Source organism: Physella acuta, unplaced genomic scaffold (genome assembly GCF_028476545.2).
Source record: "Physella acuta isolate Inbredline_101_S28 unplaced genomic scaffold, ASM2847654v3 ptg000506l, whole genome shotgun sequence".
NCBI lineage: Eukaryota > Metazoa > Mollusca > Gastropoda > Physidae > Physella > Physella acuta.
In genome coordinates, this window is record NW_026732025.1 from 156,447 (window position 1) to 175,972 (window position 19,526).

A 19,526-nucleotide genomic window follows, 5' to 3' on the forward strand; every position below is an offset into this window, starting at 1 on the left:
AACACTAAAAGTTGTATGTATTTGCAGACTTATTCTACTCCTAACGACTAAGGGTGATCAATATTTTTTATGGATAATAGCTAAAAATTTAATAGTGTACTTATTTAAGCTGGTATAAATTTTCAATCAAACAAAGGTAAAAAAATGTTAGATACAATAAAATCAAGACCATTGTTCATCATGTAATAAATTACAATACAAAACCTGATAAATAACAATTGACACATAAAACATTTTATAAAATACATCGTGGATAAAATATTTGATGGTGTGGGTTCTAGTCTAGATATTAAGAAAATGTATGGTGGTGTTTATGAAAAAAAAAAGACACCAAAATCTAGAAAGATGAATCATAGATCAGTATCTTTCAATATTGTTGATTATTTTTTCCCTATCATATCACATACTGGTATTACTGCTAGTAATGTTTACCAAAACACATTTTAAAAAAACCTCTGGTGTATTTTTGTACAATTGTCCTTTTGTGTGTAATTATTGAATAAAAACGAGTCTAATATTTTCACTTTCCAACATATTGTCATTAGAACATTAAGAGGCTATTATGTGCTATTCGCAACTTAAAAAGTTATCATTATCAATTTGATTTGGCAGTTTACATTCCACCTGCAGCAATTTAACTGAAACATTTATATAAGTATAAGCAAACACACCCAGTCATCTTTTGTATTAAAACACATAAGAATTGAGTATATTCTAAAATGATCTTAGAACCAATACAATTTGTTATGGCACTGAAGAAAAATACAGTCCATATTGATATTATTTGATCGCATTTTTCTTGAAAACTATAAATTTTTACACTGTTTACCATTTTAAGTTCTTGTCACATTTGTGCCATATAAAATTCAAATCACACAAATAATTAACTATTAAATGATATTAACATATTTATAAAAAAAAATGTCAACATTGGAAAAAATAGTTATCTGGTGCTTGGAAAATGCAAAAAAAAAACATTTAAGTAAATATATCTGCAAAGATTTATTTTAAAATAAAATGATTACAGAAGACAGTATACTGCTTGCGAAATACACTGAAAATGGCCAAACTTATGTTAACTATTTGAATCAGAATTGACGTCATTTTATCATTATAATATTCTTTTTATACTGTATTTGTCTTACTGATCAGCATCACAACTTTTTGACAAGCATAGCATGAAAGATTACACAATTTCCAGCTCTTGAGTACAATTTTGACACCGATCATCGCTGTGGTGTGTCTATACTTGAAATGTCGATTTCAAGCTGAATTATGATTAAGGAAAGTTCTTTTGAAGTCCAATTTTTAAAAGGACTGTAGGTTTTATATAATTTAAAATGATAAACAACAACATAAATTAAAACGATATAAAAACAAGTACACATTTTCCAACATCAAAATTAAAATAATTAAAAATTAGAAAAAAATTATAGAGACTCGACAAATACATAAATTCTAAGGATTTTATTTTTAAGCCTGGAATGTTTTTTTTTAACCTAGAATTGTAGAGGCATGTACATAAGAGTACAAGTAACAAAAAAAGGATACTATTCGCAAGCCTCGTTCTGCTGGGTCTATGAGTGTAACACCTCGAGAAGTGTATATTGTCTGATTTTGTTCCTCCAGATATCGCCGAACTTTTTTAAGTGTCTAAAAATTAATTTATTACAAAGAGCATTTATTTTAAACCATGCATTCAATTATGGTTATCCGCTAGTAGAGTTTATATTTTTAAACAAAAAAAAAAAGAGTGGTGTAAGAAAAATATATAAATCCAATAAGTCACAATAATTCTAAACCAAACTGAAAAACATAACATTGTTAAAAAAAAAAAGACTTACTTTTTCATAGTAAGTGTCCATGCACATAAGAGCAATGTACCCTGTCAAGCAAGCAAAGCAGCTTTCACAATATGTCCGAGATCCTAGACTTTCAGCTTCAGCAAACATTTCATTAATTGTATTTATGGTCGTTTCATAAGTGCTTCTGTCAACCTTCAACATAAGAACATCTTGCTTTAAAAAAATTCATTAACAATGTAAAAATATAGCTGTATTTGTCACAAGATTAGAAAGTTTCACATCGGCATCTAGTGTTTTTAAACTAAATTATTTAACATGAGTAGTTCAGCATTTTTGACATTGTTTTCATCTATTGAGAATTAAGATGGCATCTTATCTTTCATTCTAAATGTTTGTGTCCCAGGCATCAAAAGCACTGAAAGCTTGAACTATGGTTCTTACTATCTTTTAATAAAGCCAAATTGATTATTACCATAACATTTTAGTAATAATTTACTGACCAATGTTAAAGGTCTTTTAATAACTTGTCTAAGTTTAGAATGTATTTTAAGATATTTATTTATAGAGAAATGTGAATTGCAACATGTATACTTTTCCCAGTTATATGTTTAGCAGTTATGTTTACACTTTATCTGGATTAAGACACAAAATATACTGGCATACTTTGCTTTACCACACTTTTCACTTCTAAAATATTATTGAAAACTCCAGACATTTTCAACCTACAGCACCATGCACCAGTCTTTTTTATACAAATAAATTTACAAACCAAACAACAAAAATGTTTTACCTACCCTTCCTTCTAACTCTGGAGGATATCTAGTTTGAAATTTAACAGGTATACCCTCAGAAAAATCACGCTGAATAAATACTTTTGTGTGTGGAGATCTCTGAGTGTCCATGACAACCTTACTGTGATTGTGAAAAGAATTTTGTGATTTTTAATTATTACAAGGTTATTTAAAAAAAAAAAAACAACGGCTAACCTATCACTAGAATTATATAAGTACTGCTATTGGCTCAACATAATCATCAAATTTCATTGTGTCCTCACAGAGTCAAACCTCCACTTCACCTTCCCACACTTTATCCCTTGATTCTTCCAAAACCTTTTCTCATCACTGTTACCCCAACTGTTGTTATGGATTGGGGATTCCTGGCTAAGCTGGGAGTAGGCAAAAATAAAACTAAAATGTAGTATTTTAGCCCCAAATGCCAAATATAAAAAAAAAGCTAGAACCAGCAAAGGCATCTATTTAGATCCAGGTCCGAATAGCTATAGCTGCTATTATGACCTCTGTCCTTATAACCTCTGCCAGGACCAGGCAATTAATTTGTTATGATTTAGTTATACAATACTTTTTAAATGTAGATTATACCTTTTCTGTTGTGATGTTTTTTTTTTTAAATCCATATATCTAGAGATTATAGACCTTTCTTTAAATACCCGATATCATTCCTGACGGATTTTGCGGGAACGGGTGTCGTGAAGTCTATTATATGAACTGCTCTGACCAAGCAGATGAACATGCAAGTAAAAATGTTCTTTATTTTTTATCTCTTCATATGTTAAACATAATTTGATTTTATAGGATTATCGGTCCCAAATAAATTAAAAAAAATAAAATAGTAAAATATAGCTGAATGTAGGCAACAACTATTGGGACGTTTTCTTGAACACTAATATCTTGCTATAGACTTAATAACAATGACCCCCAAATACGTTTATTGTATTGATTGGTTTGGGGAGACAAACAATAGTGATGTCATCAATAATCTGAAATAGCAATGTTCTTGCTTTTATGTATGCTATATACATACACTACTGATATCAAGACCAAAGTAAACAGTGACCCTAGACCTTGTCAGTATTTTTCTCCCACTGACAAGAAAACGTGAGCAGGCGATTGTAGGAAGCAATGACGTTTAGAAAGCTAAATCTATAAAAGATAGCCTATAGTCTTGAATCTATAAAAAGAAACTCTTGTGACAGATCTACAAGCTTAGTTGAATACTTTTTTCTTGCCCAGAGCAGACTGATTTTCCAGTTCTGTCCTGTAACAGTAACTTCCGAGATTTGAGAGGCACAATATTTCTCAACGTGCCAAGATGTCTTAAGTTAAATATTCAACATTTAATGATTTGAATGATTTTGTTTATAGGGCTAAATATAAGGTATTCAGAAATAGTAGAACCTAACACTACAAAATCCACAAAACTTTTCAACAAACACACACACAAAACAACAAAATTTAGAAAATACTAGCAAATCCATCCAGTATCCAGGGACCCTGGTTTAATAACAATTAACAGCCAGGCTATTTGGACCCAGGTCCTAATAGCCACTTCAAGCCAGCTACAAGATTTAACCTAGCTTAGTTCTAATTAAATCTAGGGTTAATTGCTTATACCAGTCTCCGGGATTTGACTACATCCGGCATCGGCCAATGAAATACGCGCTTTCTAAGCGTTTTGGTAAGGCGTGACGTCATCAGCGCGGTGTGTCAAAACAGCGGTTTTGAAGCCTAAATTTAATTTATAGTTCAAATCGCAACGCGTTTTTTCAAAATGAGGGAAAAATGACCCTTTTAAAAAATGGAGATAGTCGTTTTTTTCAATGATGACGCCACAAAATCTCAAAATATTGACGTCCGAAAAAGCAATCATTGTTAAATATTTGCCTTTTCGTGCACTAATATTTTGTCAAGTCTACCAAAACGCTTATAAAGTGCGTGTTTCATCGGCCGATGCCGAAAGTATGTAAATAATACAAAGAAAACAGACAATAAATTTATTTTGATCATATTTTATTGCGTATTGAAGTAAAGCATGCAAACAAAGTTGTCAACAGCACACCGCGGAGACTTGCGCGGCATGTGTTCCAAATTAGGTCAAAGCACGGATCTAGGCTAGCCCGCGCAGCTAAATGCCAAAATATAATTTCTTAACGTAAAGCCACAAAGCAACGTTAACTTTATAGACACGGGTGTTAAATGCTGTCCCTGCAGGGTTTTAAATTTGCATTATCTAGAACGTGGGGATATTGGTATGTAATTAATTTTAAACTGTAACCGATCGATGGCAAAGTGGTCAAGGCGGGAAAATGAGGTCACGTGATGTCTCAAAAGTTTAGATGGACACCCGACATCTAAATCTAGTATTTCGATGAAAAGCGGCTTAGCGGCTGAATTTATTGATTAAACGCTTTGATGGAGGTATAGATAATTAATAAAAAGGAAACAAAATTATCCTACTTACAAAATACGACATCATATCCATGCAGAAAAAATTATTCCAACGCCATTTATGAATATTAATTAGATCTGCAATTGTATCACCACATGACCCTCATGATAATATTTAAGTTCAAGCAGTCTTTTCAAGACAAAAAAAAACTTAAAAAAAAAAACACACCTTATAAACGAACCCACAAGTGCATTAACGAAGTAATTAGCATAATTAACATATTGTAATTAAGCTAATTAATTAATTAGCACTAATGATAATGAAGGGAGATAGTTTTTTTTTGTTATGGCACCTCTCCAAATCCTATTATTTTCATAATCACTATGCAAAAAGTATTTATGTTACAAAAACTACACATCTCTGTTCTCTCGGTGCCTAGCGCGACCTATTTAGGCCAAAGTGAGTTTGTTTATGTTGACGTTTTATTTTTAGACTTCACGGTACAACGCAGATCATTGGCCGGAAGAACATATTGTCAGACACTGGTATAAGTAATCATCGAAATCTAGATTTAGTAGCTAGAATCAAGATCTAGAATCTACGTAGGTAGAGTAGACTGAAGATTGAAAATGAATAGATCTAGAAATCTAGATTAGATCAACTTCACTTTCACTTGTCTTTCCTTTAGGCCGTTCGAATTCACAGCTTCCGGGTTTGTTGTTTTGAAGCCATCTCACGGCTCATGCGCTTACCAAAAATGGCGACCAGTTTCGCTTTCACTAATGGGTAGAGGGATAAAACTAATGATTACGAAGCCATCGTTAATTTTAGACATCGGAACTATCCGTTTCTATTTAAGTCTGTTGTTTAAGAATTGTCGGATCTACTTTTGGCCTAATTTCTTTGTTTGTATTTAACGAGGCCGTCGAGAGAAAGTCACGCTTATTTAGCTTGCGTTTCAAGTCGAATTAACTAAAGCAGGTGCGCTCGACAATAACTTTTTTATTTTTTACAATTTTTATAACATCTTTACTATCAAATAAAAATTGAATTGTTTAATGAAATTAGGGTGAAAACAATACATTTGAGGGTGTAAGTGATCACCCCTCAATAATGCCATTTTATTATATTCTTGTTTGGTGAAAACGAGGCGCGGGAAAATGTGTGCCGCGCAAGAATCCAATCATTTGGCTAGATTTATGACTGTTTTTTATGTCATACCTAAAAATAGAATGTTTACGCTTTCTTCGTTGATGATCGTTTTTATTATTTTTTAAATTGAAAGTATGAATTATTAGTTAGATTGCGGATTTTGTAACTTGGTATACTTACCTTTTATCAATTTAAAAAACATAGCATGCTAATTGTGAACAAATATAGTCATAAAACACAGAAATATAAAGTTATAATTGCGATGTGCCACACCCGGGCCACACCCCCTCAAGAAAGCATGTGTTTATTAAGCTGGTTTATCTCACTTTACAACAGTAATTAAAATTAATTTTCAAATTTTTATCACTTATTGGGTAAGATTAAGCACATGTTTACCAAAAATAAAAATAAAACAAAAGCAAATTCTGTTTTAATGAAGGTCACGGGTGAAGTTTTTTTTTCCTTCTGTCACGTTCAGTGGAGGGTGCCACAGGCTGACCTGACTTTGGAATTTTTTTCAGTAATAATGACTTTGCACAGAAAGTTAAAATATGCTAAATTAGCTTAGTTTACTAGTGTTCTAGCTATTATTGATACATTTTTAATAAAAAAATCATTCTGTAATTCTCATCAAACAGCCTACTTTCCTTGGGCCTTGGTTAGACTCGGTTCGGTTAGAGGCTAAAATATACAAAGGCCTAAGTAAAATAATTGAGATTATTAATTTTAAAAAATACCATACTTTTGTGTGGACTTGAGTAAACACTAGTGTTTTAAAAGAACAAAATCGCCAGCCAATCTATCAATGTTCAATTTCCTGCCTGATGAATAATGATGATACATTCGTTTACGTCGCCATCTTAAAAACTAATTATATTACTATTGGTTCTTGTGCAATTGGCTTGTCTAATTTTCGGAAAGAAAAATAAGCATATGCAAACTGTAAAATAAATAGGTTAGCATTCAATAGTTCCCCTTGGATTAATTTTTAAAAGAGAGATTGGGTGTATAAAATAAAATTCTATTACATCACTTTCTTTAGTTACTTGAATTTCGGAATTATTTATAATTTTAAAAAAAGTCACTTCTTGTAGAATATATGCCACATGTTCAGTGGGTTTTAGTGGATCGCTTTAATTTGTTATGAAAAGTTATGAGCCTTTCCCTGAGGCTGAGGGGAGGATATACATTTTAAAAATGTATTAAGGGGTCGTCCATAAATGACGTCACACTAGCAGGGGGAGGGGGTCCGTAATTTTGTGACGATGTGTGATTAGGGGGAGGTTGGGGAGGTTCAGATGGTGTGACGTCACTTTTTTGCATTATTAAAAAGCAATGTTAGAAGACGAGTTTTAGCGTTATTTCGCGTTTTAGAAGACGGTTTTAATAAATTATAATAGGAATTAATCAAAATACTATATGCTGACAGAGTTCTGACAAGATTTTGGAAAAATATCGATGTTATAAGAACAATTCAACTGCAATTTTGAGGCGGGCCATAGGCTGATGTGTGACATCATTTTAGGAAAGGGGGGTCTGGCTTTTTGTGACGACGTGTGACCGAGGGGAGGGGGTGGGGTAAAATTCGTCAAAAAAGCATGACGTCATTTATGGATGACCCCTAAAGATATTTAGTAAGGTACCGACTTTTTTTATTAATTTTATTGCATCTAATAAAAGAAAAGCCTGTTATTAGGAAGGTTTATTTACTGACTTCATGTTTTATTTTGGACATTTGCCCTTTTAGTATCTGGATGCCTTTTTTTTTAGCAGTAGCCTAGTAGGCATGTAATCAATTTAAAAGAACAGCATGATCTAGTGCAATACTTAATCTTCTAATTTCCCTTATCCTTAATCAACTCGATATACAACTCGTCTTAAGTATTTTTGTTTTGAAACTTGATCAGAAGTTTGCGATATCGATCTCTTAAGTACACACTCTCCTTAGTAGAATCCGTGGTCGTATCTCTATCATGTTTGCAATCAACAGCCGTGAAAACCTGAATGATCGCTGCTGCTTAATTATTAGAGGCGTAGCCATGGGGTAATAAAGTTACAATTTTATTTTAATATTATGCCAACCCACCTAGCAAAGACAGACAACGGAACATATTGTGATCTAAGAAAAAGCTGGTTTGATCTGTTTACAGCCCTTAATTTCGCCGATCATTCTTTAAAGCACACACAAATAAATACTAATCCAAAGTATGTCAAGGATTATAGTTATTAGAGAGTAGCGCATTAAATAATTATCATAATTTTCTTATGTGATGATACATAAAAGCTTTTTATTATTAACTTTTTATATTATTTTTTTTTTAAAATCAGTACCGAAGATCTATAAATCTCTATTCTATGAGTCTCTATGACACTATTTTAATTATAATGTGGTCTAATTTAGCAGTCTCTTTACTCTCGACGTTTTGTTTTTGACTCGTCTTCGATGTTTCAAATTTTTATGTATTATACGGTATTTAAACTCTGCAAGTCAACATAAAAATTCCAACTAGGCTAAAGTGCAAGAAGCATATTTTTTTGTTACAAAAATATCCTTGAACTTTGCCTTATTCATCATGGCGGCCACTAACAAGGTGCTTGCAAGGTTGCCTGGTTAGTGTTCAATATATTTTTTCTAAAATAATCTATTTGCATTACTCAACTGCATAGATCTAATGAGCGACAATTGGTAATTAATTAATAATTATTCGACATTTTCCCAATCACAATCGTGGCAAATCTAGAATCTATATTATTTATTATTTAATATTATTCTAGATCTAGTCTAGCGTAGAGTCACTACTAGTAGTTAAGTATCACTACTAGTAGTCTACTAGACACTAGTCACTCACTCTGACTCTTCTACACTCACACTCTACACTACTACTGCTACTCTGCTAGACTCTAGAGTCTAGAGCAGGGTTCTCCAAACTTTTCAGACCGAGGGCAGCATTGACTATCAAATAGGCCTATCAGTTCCGGGGGGGGGGGGGGGGGGGGGGGAGGGGGGGGGGGGGCAGAGTTTTTTCATATCCCCCCCCCCCCCCCCCAAAACGCCCCCCCCCCCCAATAAAATATAATTTATATAGAAATATATACAAAATTCAAGTGCTGCCCCCCCCCCCCCCTCAGAGAAAAAAAATCTGAAAGAAACACTGTTGGGGGCCGACAACACACTCGAGGTCCAAGTTTGCTCTCAAATTATTCTTTACGTATTCTCTATGGTTGAACCCATGTGACCTTATTAAATTCGCCATCTTCACCACAGGATTCAGTACACTGCAAATGTCCATATATTTAGCACTCAAAGCTTGCTGATTAATAATAGAGTGCCGGAGCAATGGTTGTAGAATATTTTTCTCATTCTCTTGTCCAACCAAGACTTTCTTTATGCCACTAATGTACTTTTCCCCATCAATTAACTGAGGTTAGTCCAGTCCATGTTATGATCATCAAATGTTTTTTTAACTCATTGAATATATCCTCTCCGGTAACAGTGCCATACATATTATGTAGGGAAGCCAGCTCTTGTGTTATGTTCATGTCTTCATCCATTACTTTAATGAACAGTTGAGAGGTGGAACAGCTGTCCAGCGACTCATCCATTGCAATTAAAAAATAGTGAAATGTGCTTGCATTTTCCGCTATTTGAGTCTCGATGTTTTCGCCACCTCAGCCACCTCTAACAGACATTTTTTCCGTGGACAAAAAGATCTCAGCGGGCTGGATGAGAGGACCTTGCAGGCCATAGTATGGAGACCCCTGGTCTAGAGTCTAGACTCTAGTCTAGATCTCAGATTTCTAGATCTAGATCTAAATACTTAAATACTAAACTCACAACTTTAAGGAAAGTAATTGCAGCTGGGCATAGAATTAACCATAGATTCTACTATCCTTTCAAATGTCTTGGTCAGAGAAACAGATAAACTCTATCTTATCTTCCCTATTGACTGCCATTAGAATAATTGCATGATTGATGATTGGTGTAATTAAAACTCAAGATACACCTTTATTAACAAGCAACTTTTAAAATATTTTATCTTAAGTTAATGCAGCAATAAATATCTAAATAACTTCAAAATAAATTCTTTTATAGCTTTGACTAGGTCATTGAGTCGCAATGTATACACAGCAACTAGACCAAACCTGATGATCAATGAGAATACTAAAGTTATTTGCCAGGGTTTTACAGGAAAGCAGGTAATTCTAAGCTTCGATATTGGTACTATCAGCTATTTATTTTATTTTTATCCTAATGCTGTTAATAATGGGAAGAAGTGGTGTTAGGATATCTATTAACTAAAAAAGTGCTATTACTTACTGATGCCTTGGCTTATTGCCAGCATGAATTGGAACATTCCAGGGTCAACAGCTATAGTAAAATTATGTCGTAAGTTAATATTTGATGGTTTTTAATAATTCTCATCTTGTTTTAGAAAATAAGCATTAGAAAAGTTATATGGCTTTGTATAAGCAGAAATATTCTAAATTGTATAAATGAATAATATTTTAAACTGTATAGATGTGTGGGTAGTGAAAAACCAACCTATTTGTTTAGCAAATTTTTTTTTTCTTAGGGAACTTTTCATAGCCAGCAAGCTATTGAATACGGGACAAAGTTTGTGGGTGGTGTTTCGCCAGCCAAAGCAGGCCAGAAACATCTTGGACTACCTGTTTTCGCCACTGTAAAAGAGGTAAGCAGTCTAAGTCATCTGATGGTCATTATGATTGCTGCAGTAGAGTTTTCCATGTCTCTATTATAATACGGAAACAAAAATACAAAAAAAAAAATAAAAAATAGTTATGTCTAATTAGCTGTTGGAAATGAATAACTTTAATCTTTTAATACTTGAAAAATTAATTTAAATGTGACTTTTTATAGGCTAAAGATGAAACCGGTGCTTCAGCAACTGTTATTTTTGTACCTCCGCCTTTTGCTGCTGCTGCTGTGATTGAAGCTATAGATGCTGAAATTCCATTGGTAGTATGCATCACTGAAGGTATCCCTCAACAGGACATGGTGAGGGTCAAACATAAACTTGTTCGTCAGGCAAAGACCCGATTGATTGGTCCTAACTGTCCTGGTATTATTAAGGTTTGTTTATCTTTTCCATTCATAGTATTTTATACATTGTTTAAAATTCAGGGGGTTTAATTACAAAAAAGTACTTAATCAAATTACACCTTTCTGAAACAAAGTAAAATTACAAATATAGTAGTATTATATCTAACAAGCCGGCCCGCGGCATAACATACGCCGCTATTTAGTTGTTGTTTTTTTTTACTTTTCAGTAATTCATAATTTGTGAATTCGACAGTACCAACGCTGACACTGAAAATATTTCTTTAAAACACTATAAGTAGCACATTAAGGACCATAACCCCCCTTCCTCCCCCCCCCCCCCCAACGTTTAAAATAGTTTCAAACTAAATTATCTGCCCCTAATAGCCGTCACTAAACCTGACTCCACGAAGGTAAACATAGCGTGAACCACAGCTCACTAAGATCATGTAGGGGTGGGGATGGTAGGGAGCGCGTTTACAGCTTGTTTTCTAGCGTCTCCCAGAAGAGAATTATATATATAGATATAATTAATTATTTTACAAATTTATCCTAGCCTGGTGCATGTAAAATTGGAATTATGCCAGGACACATACACATGCCTGGGAAAATAGGTAAGCTTTTTTTTAAAAAAATATGCTCATATATAAAAAGTATTTTAACTGCATGCTATTTTAAAATGACTGAACACTCATACCTTGCTTTGTGACCATTGTCTTTCTTCTTTTTTTTTTCATTATGCATGGTTGAAGTTAATACAAGATGATTAAAAAATGTTAACATAATTTAAATAGACTTAGTATAAATCAATAATAATAAAATGCAGCTTAAATGTACTTAGTATGGATTAATAATGATAAAATGTAAACATTTGTAATTAAATAAACCTTTTAAAATGTAAACACAAATTAAACAAACTTTGTATGGATTATTAATAAATTAAGGCTAAACTAAATGTGAAGAATTTTAAAAAATCTAGTATGGATTATTAATACTAAATATAAATACAATTTAAATAAACTTGGTATGGATTATTAATCTGTAATCTTCTGTGTTTTGACATCAGCAAGGCATAAGACTTGTACATAGTAGTAAGTAGAAATTCTCTAGATATCTTTTTAGAACACTCATTTATCATTTATGTAATAAAAATAAAATTGGATCACATCTCATTTACTCTACGTTTTTTATTTTTAAAAAGATGTTAGTAATTAAATTAACTGGTCTTTTAATAATATCACATCCCTGTAATGGGTTAAAAGCTTATTTCGCTTTTGAAGAATATTCATCAGAAAGTCTAGTGACCTAGTTTAAGATTTTTTTAAAGTTAACACTTTTTTTTATAATTGTTTGCTTTAATCAAATTTACATAATTAATTTTAATATTTCTTACTAATTTATTTTAACAATTAAAAATAGATGTGTTTGAAAACTAAAAAAGAATAAAACATTTATCATCTCCTTAATTTTGTATGCCTTGTTTTGGAATATTGAAATTAACTTTCAGAATTATGTGTTTTGGTTGTAAAGTAAGGTATGAGTGTATAGATTTAGACTTTTAAATATATTACGTTTAAAAATTTATTTTGAGGAGCATATCTTATCTTTTCTCTCCAATGAAAATATGTATTCAGGAATTGTTTTTTAAAAAATAAAAGCAGCTTATATCAAAATCTTTTGACAGGTATTGTATCCCGATCTGGTACCTTAACATACGAAGCTGTGCATCAAACCACACAAGCTGGCTTAGGACAGTCCCTTTGTGTTGGAATTGGGGGTGATCCCTTCAATGGTACCAATTTCATTGACTGTTTAGAATGTTTTCTGAATGACCCCAAAACTGAAGGTAATTAGGAAAATTTTATTTAAAAATTTCTTTCTATTATTTGAGTTTAACATATTTTTTAAATAGTGTGTTAAATTTTATTTGGTGTTAATGGATGGGTTACTTTGGGTTACTATTTACATACTTTTTTGACTATACCTCAACCTGTCTTTTTTATTAATACAATTAAAAAATTATTTCAGCTTTAAAAAATTATTTTTATTTTTATAGGTATTGTCTTAATTGGAGAAATTGGAGGACAGGCAGAAGAGAATGCTGCAGAATACCTTTCACAAAACAACAAAGTAATTTGTCTTCAACAATATATTCATATAACATGGAGTTTGATCCAACCACTAATCTTATCAGATTATGTCTTTACGAATTATAATTCACAGCTGTTCAGCTATTTTAATGGTTTAACTTTGTTAAATGACAAATAACAATGCATAAAAAAACCATTAAACATTATCTTGTTTATTCAGAATTAATTACTGGAATAATTGTAAAACATATTTTATTTCTTACTATACAATTTTTTAGGGTCCAAATGCCAAACCAGTAGTGTCGTTCATTGCTGGCCTTACTGCACCCCCAGGACGTCGTATGGGTCATGCAGGAGCTATAATTGCAGGAGGGAAAGGTGGTGCTGATGAAAAGATTGCTGCGCTGAGAGCAGCTGGTGTTGAAGTTACAATGTCCCCTGCCCAACTAGGCAGCACCATGGCTGCGGTAAGCTATTTAAAGCACTTCACACTTAGTATGAACTTTATATTTATAATTTTACAGTATATTGCCATACAGGGTTATTCATTTAATATGTCTGCAACAAAGTTTTCCCTTCCACCCTCCATTCCTAGTGTAATTCAGAAAAGATAATACCTAATATCCCACCTTTCACTTAAAAGGATGGTATTATAAACATGTTAAAGTGTAGTAAATTTTAATTAATCATAATTTATCTTTTGTTTATGAATTACCTTGTAGCCCATAATTTGTAGATGTTGAGGTGGTATTTTTCTGTGACCTTCAGCTATATAAAGTAATTGTGCTCAGCACCATGTTCTGTCACTTTTACTTTATCTAGGAACAGGCATCCATCCTGAATTGGGTGGTCATTCTGTAGTTTTTTAAAGTGCCATTTTACTGTTGGGAGCCTCATTAGCTGCTGTTTTACTCATTTTAATTGTAAAAATATTTAATTGCTAATAGTGCATATAATCTGAGGATTTATGAATTTTGAGATGTAGATCAGTAATCACAAGGATAGCAGCTTCATGTTCAATTTCATTACTACTTAATAATAACACATTTTGTTTATTACTAAGGGGTCGTCCATAAATGACGTCACTCGTAGGGGGAGGGGGGTCCGTATTTTTGTGACGGTGTGATATGGGGGAGAGGGTGGGGGATCAGATGGTGTGATGTCACACTTTTGCATTATAAAAAAGCAATGTTAGAAAATGAATTTTAGCCGTTATTTCGCATTTTAGGAAACTGTTTTAATAAATTATAATAGGAATTGATTAAAATCTCTGTTGAGAGAGTTCAGACAAGATTTTGGAAAAATATCGATGTTTTAAGAAAAATTCAACTGCAATTTTAAGGGGGGTTGTATGCTGAGGTGTGATGTCATTTTAGGGAGGAGGGGGTCTGGCTTTTTGTGATGATGTGGGGGGGGGGGGGGGGTAAAAATCGTCAAAAAATCGTCAATAGATGAAAAATGTTTTTTTAATTGTAAAACCATCTTCTTAACCTTATCTTATATTGATAGGAATATTTTAATAACTATAGACAAAGTGCAATAATTTTTTTTGTTTTATCTTTCAGGCCCTTCAGAAAAAAAGGTCTTAGCCAGGATTGTTAGCAATAATCTGTTGTAAAAGAAACCATTTTGTATAATATTATTTAAAGGGACGTTCCAAAGAGGTTTTGTATGAATGCTCGCTCACTGCTGACCGAATGAAGTATTTAGTTGACTCCGGGAGTCAAAATAGAAATGTAAAGTATTCTGTTGATTTGATGCTGTCAGTAGCTTCCTATTGGCCAGCATTTCATCAAGCGCTTATCATTTGTTTATTTCGCGTCTCAATACATCTACCTCTGCTGTATAAGACAAACTATCAATTGCTATGGAAGAGGTGATAGTCAACTTTTTCTTTAGGTTTCATATGAACTTATTTGATGGGATGTTTTAGGTGCTAAATTATAAAAATACAGTGCTCAGTAAAATGAGTTGGGCATGACAGAGACAGACCATAAAACAATGAATGCACAGAACTTCTTTGTGTTCATCACCATCGAAATGTATTAAGTCGATTATGTTAATTATGATTTCAAGGTGTCATGCTGGGTTATGGTAGAATAGTTGCCTTTGAGTGTGAAAGAGCAATGAAAAGTGAATATTTTGTTTTCTGCCCTTCAGTACCCTTATTTGTGTAGTGTAATTTCAATAATTAATTTATGAACGGTGATTATATTTAATAAATTTAAAAAATTGTCATTTACTTTGTTGAAATTATGCATTAGAGAAAATGAAAATTTAATGAGTATATAATCTTATTTAAATAAAGTGCCATCCATTTTTCCCCTTTTCTAAGTTTTAATCAAGATAAAACTAACATTGTTTTACCAAATTTATTTTTCTAATTTCATAACCAATCATTCATATAATCTTCAAAGCTTTAACATTTTATTTCCCTTATTATTTCTTAAAATCTCCTTGTCAAAAGTGGAACTATGTATGTGCCTTTATTTGTTGTACGATCAAATGAAACTAACGCAAGTAACAGTTCTTAGTTTTGATTCTTCACATTGCACATGATATTGTTTATGACAATAAGTCAATCAATACAAAAAAAAAATGCTGGAATATTAAAGGTGATTTGGTACAATTTGACCTTCATTTTCCTTGATTTAAAATTGAGTTTAGAAACCTTATTTTAAATTTGTATTTATAAACAAAGCAAAGTATAACATCACATTTGTAAAGGGCACTCTGTGCTTCAACCGGCACAACAGAACAAAGACTATACACATTTGATCATTTTTCTTTTCCTTTATTTTGATGTTATTGTTAAATCACAAAGATGTTTGTATTGATTTGTCACTTTAAATCCTGATGTTTAAGCCCATGGTTGTTAGAGAGTCTTAAGACATGTTGCTGGAAGTCTTAAGACATCGGTGTAGGTAATTCAGCGCTTGTGTAGCAGAACTGTGGCTTGGATGAACCGACTTCCGATGAATCAGGATCACTGGCGACACTGTTCATCACCATAGATGGGAAGAAGTAGCGCGGCTCAAAGACCAGGAGGGTTATGAGAAGCAGGAACAAGACGCTGAGGATCTCGTGGCTCTTGTTGTACATCAGCGTCACCTTGTAAAAGATGTAGACTAGGCCAGCAAAGACCAGAACAAACAAGATGCCTTTGGCAACGATGATGCTAGAGATGAAGGGATTGGAGTCGCAATAGTTAGCGCAGTCTTCCTCCTTAATAAGCATGAGCTCATCTGGTGGTTTTTCTTTGCCGCAGCGCATGGCAAATGTGGATTTGCTGTTTTGGCAGATGCAATCATCTTTGGTGTTGAATTTGTCACATACAGGGGTGATAATGCGGAACTTTGGTGACAACTCGGGGCAGTTCTTAAAGATTAAAACATGTAGTAGATTAACATCTGGTTAAACATCAGAACAGTATACAGACACCCCTAGAACTAACACAATTCAGTGGAAATTGTTGCTGATTGATTTATTATCCCACATAACACGAATAGCCAAATAATTTTAATTGTCTGATGATAAAAACAAACAAAAAACAGTACATTTTTGAATTAATCTGAGCATAACAGGTGTAAAGAAATTCAAACGAGTAGTATCATTTGACTACAACTAGCTTTATTTGACTACGTGGAGCCTCACTGGTCTACATCTCTGTCGTTATATACATTGCGTCACGCGGCGGGGTGTGCGGTCCACAGCGGGTGTCGCCATTTAGGGGGCGACACCAAATATAAAATGTAATATCAAAACGTTAATACTGTTAAAATTTTAAATTAAAGAGGGGGGGGGGGATGTGTGACACCAAACCAAAAATGCAAAGTTAATTAAGAGGGGCGGGGCTACACCCTATCTACTGCACCGGGCAACACCTAACCTAGTGACGCCACTGGATTATAAATTGTGAATTCAGCTTTAAAATTCTAATATATTTCGATTCAGTTTTTGGGTGGCCGAATGGTAGAACTTACGACTCTTAAGCCGAAAGCCTCGGATTTGTATCCAGGGCTAGCCCACCCAGCTCTAACGTTAGGGAAACATACGGCTGGGCATAGTACTGACCACACTATCCACCACTATGTCGAGGTCAATGAATGAAATGAACTCTACATCCGCCCACTCTGAATGTTAAGAATATGCAGCTACATCTAGTCAACACATATTATCTTGCTTTCAGGATTAAAAAAAGTAAGCAAAAAAAGAAAAGAAAACAATATCCTACATTTAAAACAATAAAAGACTTTGGCCATGCCCTACCTTTGGCCCATCCATCCTTCACTAGTATTGTACCTAAACGAACATAGTCAGGTTTACCGTTTGGGGTGATTTGTTTTTCACGTCCCCGCAGCCCCCGTTCCCCAGAGTTAGTTTCCCGCGATGGCTTGCTGCTATGGAGTGGGAGGATACTTTGGTGTCCAACTTTTCTGGGGACCTCATAGAACGACTCGAGTGCCTAGACCTACTGGAAGAAGGGTGACACCTAATATTTATAGTAATTTACACATTGAGTGATAATAGTAATAATGTATCTGATCATCTAAGGTGTATAGTATATATTCAATTTATTCAATAACGGTAACAACAGTTAGCACGGAGGCATTTTAAAAAACGCAATTGAGATCTAGCATTTAAAAAAAAAGGTGTAATAAAGAAATAGATCTAATATTACATCGTTATAGTACAAAATGAGATAGAATATACACAATTCTACAAAGTCTGCTAGGACTAGACACTAGAGTTAGCACAGGTTTGTAGGGTTAGAACAGGGGTTCCCAACCTTTTTTTACTTTTTTACTCTAGAGCACATTCTAAAATATCGGTAGGGCGGCGGGCACCACCTATTTTAAATCGACAAACTCCTTCCCGTCACCTGGGGACAAAACTTTCGATTTGCACCCTCCATCAAATTTTCGATTTGCACCCCCCCCCTCAAACTTTCGATTTCCATCCTCTTCAACCTGTCAATAATGTTTATGAAAAAAAATTCTGTCTCTGTCGAATAGTGATAGGCGGGCACATACGAATCGTTCGGCGGGCGCCATGGCGCCCGCGGGCACGGGGTTGGGAACCCCTGGTTTAGAAGAAACATCTTGATTCTAGTAAACGTAACACAGTAGACTATTTTAATAGTATTTTATAGATTTAAAGGCTTATGATATAGATCTAGATCTATAGTTCTATACTGATACTGTCAAGCTACCAGAACACTCATGTACAATGCCAGAAAAGTGGAATGCAAATATTTTATGAATGTTTAAACATATTTTGCACTATTTTAATATTGGAATGAGATTTATAAACTCATTTATGTTTTTTTGGACGTAGAATCTACTGTGTTTGTCCTCTATACCCTCGAAAGTCAATAAGCGTAGAACTTGATCTAGACAATCTAGATCTAGATCTAGATTCTAGATTCTAGATCAAGATTTATTTATTATCAATTTTATTAACCAGTGGAAAAACCAAACATTAACTGGGTTATAAATTATGGACCGTTTTACAACAAATTATAGATCTAAGAGTTCAAAGTTATTGTATTTAAAAAATCGTTACCTCATTACTGCGGCTGTCTAACGAAAAAAATTTCAATTAAATTGTGCACAATAGTGTACGTTTTCTTGCTAAAATCGGAGATTCCCATTAATTTTTTTTCGGTGTGAAAAGTTTAATGTGATTTCCTCACGTTAGTTTAAAAAAGATACTTTGAAAAAAATAATCAAAAGCTGATTTTTATCTGAAATAAATAGATTTATGTAACATTTATTTAAAGTAATAGTGAAGTAGACTAAACTAACCGTTAATGTCTTTTAAATGTTCGTCCCAAAGTAAAGAGTTTAAAATTGTTAAAATTAAACTTTTATTTACCTTAATTCATGGCCCGATCCAGAAATAGATGTTAAAATGAAAAACTAAATTTTAATCAGCCATTGTATGTTCAACTTTTGGCAAGCTAAATTAATAAATCTGAAATGATAAGTCATTTTTAAATAGCTGGGATACAAGGGAAACAACTAACTGCGTAAATTAAATTTGGTTAATTCCCTTTGACTGCTGATTTGCGATCTACCACACTTTAGCTGTCTTCTATTTTAAGCTTGGTTAAAACATAATTACATAATTAAAACTGTGTTTTTAAACGTGAGTGCCTCTTATAAAGACTTATTATTAGATTAAATCAGACGACCGTTCGGACATTTATTTTCATCCAGTTTTTTTGCCTGT

General features: G+C 33.3%; 3 protein-coding genes across 7 annotated transcripts; 1 reads left to right on the forward strand and 2 right to left on the reverse strand.

Annotated features, from left to right (window-relative positions):
- Window positions 1-668: 668 nt before the first annotated feature.
- Window positions 669-7,014, reverse strand: LOC131944739 (golgin subfamily A member 7). The gene is made up of 5 exons (XM_059305543.1): window positions 6,886-7,014; window positions 2,600-2,717; window positions 1,845-1,997; window positions 1,552-1,653; window positions 669-1,268 (listed from the first exon to the last, which is right to left on the reverse strand). Exons 2-5 carry the CDS (start codon window positions 2,705-2,707, stop codon window positions 1,227-1,229), a joined length of 405 nt encoding a protein of 134 aa, XP_059161526.1. The 5' UTR covers window positions 2,708-2,717; window positions 6,886-7,014; the 3' UTR covers window positions 669-1,226.
- Window positions 7,015-8,636: 1,622 nt separating this feature from the next.
- On the forward strand, window positions 8,637-15,614 carry LOC131944737 (succinate--CoA ligase [ADP/GDP-forming] subunit alpha, mitochondrial). The gene is made up of 9 exons (XM_059305537.1): window positions 8,637-8,753; window positions 10,237-10,340; window positions 10,718-10,834; window positions 11,023-11,235; window positions 11,759-11,816; window positions 12,887-13,048; window positions 13,259-13,332; window positions 13,571-13,759; window positions 14,858-15,614. Exons 1-9 carry the CDS (start codon window positions 8,717-8,719, stop codon window positions 14,879-14,881), a joined length of 978 nt encoding a protein of 325 aa, XP_059161520.1. The 5' UTR covers window positions 8,637-8,716; the 3' UTR covers window positions 14,882-15,614.
- Window positions 15,615-16,071: 457 nt separating this feature from the next.
- Window positions 16,072-18,918, reverse strand: LOC131944738 (uncharacterized). Of its 5 annotated transcripts, none has more exons than XM_059305538.1 (3): window positions 18,858-18,918; window positions 17,619-17,766; window positions 16,072-16,670 (listed from the first exon to the last, which is right to left on the reverse strand). In XM_059305538.1, exons 1-3 carry the CDS (start codon window positions 18,860-18,862, stop codon window positions 16,200-16,202), a joined length of 624 nt encoding a protein of 207 aa, XP_059161521.1. In that variant the 5' UTR covers window positions 18,863-18,918; the 3' UTR covers window positions 16,072-16,199. The 5 variants fall into 5 exon arrangements, with proteins under 5 accessions (XP_059161521.1, XP_059161522.1, XP_059161524.1 ...); XM_059305539.1 differs by having other exon boundaries at window positions 17,619-17,763; window positions 18,858-18,895; XM_059305541.1 differs by lacking the exon at window positions 18,858-18,918 and adding an exon at window positions 18,798-18,819 and having other exon boundaries at window positions 17,619-17,763.
- Window positions 18,919-19,526: the final 608 nt, after the last annotated feature.

Excerpts from the sequence above, each read along its gene's own strand:
- LOC131944739 (XM_059305543.1), bottom strand. The coding sequence starts at position 2,707 with ATGGACACTCAGAGATCTCCACACACAAAAGTATTTATTCAGCGTGAT. Across the intron at positions 1,998-2,599 it reads CTCCAGAGTTAGAAGGAAGG|GTTGACAGAAGCACTTATGA; the intron begins GTAGGTAAAACA and ends CTTATGTTGAAG. Across the intron at positions 1,654-1,844 it reads TGGACACTTACTATGAAAAA|ACACTTAAAAAAGTTCGGCG; the intron begins GTAAGTCTTTTT and ends ATTAATTTTTAG.
- LOC131944737 (XM_059305537.1), top strand. The coding sequence starts at position 8,717 with ATGGCGGCCACTAACAAGGTGCTTGCAAGGTTGCCTG. Across the intron at positions 8,754-10,236 it reads GGTGCTTGCAAGGTTGCCTG|CTTTGACTAGGTCATTGAGT; the intron begins GTTAGTGTTCAA and ends ATTCTTTTATAG. Across the intron at positions 11,236-11,758 it reads ACTGTCCTGGTATTATTAAG|CCTGGTGCATGTAAAATTGG; the intron begins GTTTGTTTATCT and ends AATTTATCCTAG.
- LOC131944738 (XM_059305538.1), bottom strand. Across the intron at positions 16,671-17,618 it reads AAAACAAATCACCCCAAACG|AACTGCCCCGAGTTGTCACC; the intron begins GTAAACCTGACT and ends TTAATCTTTAAG.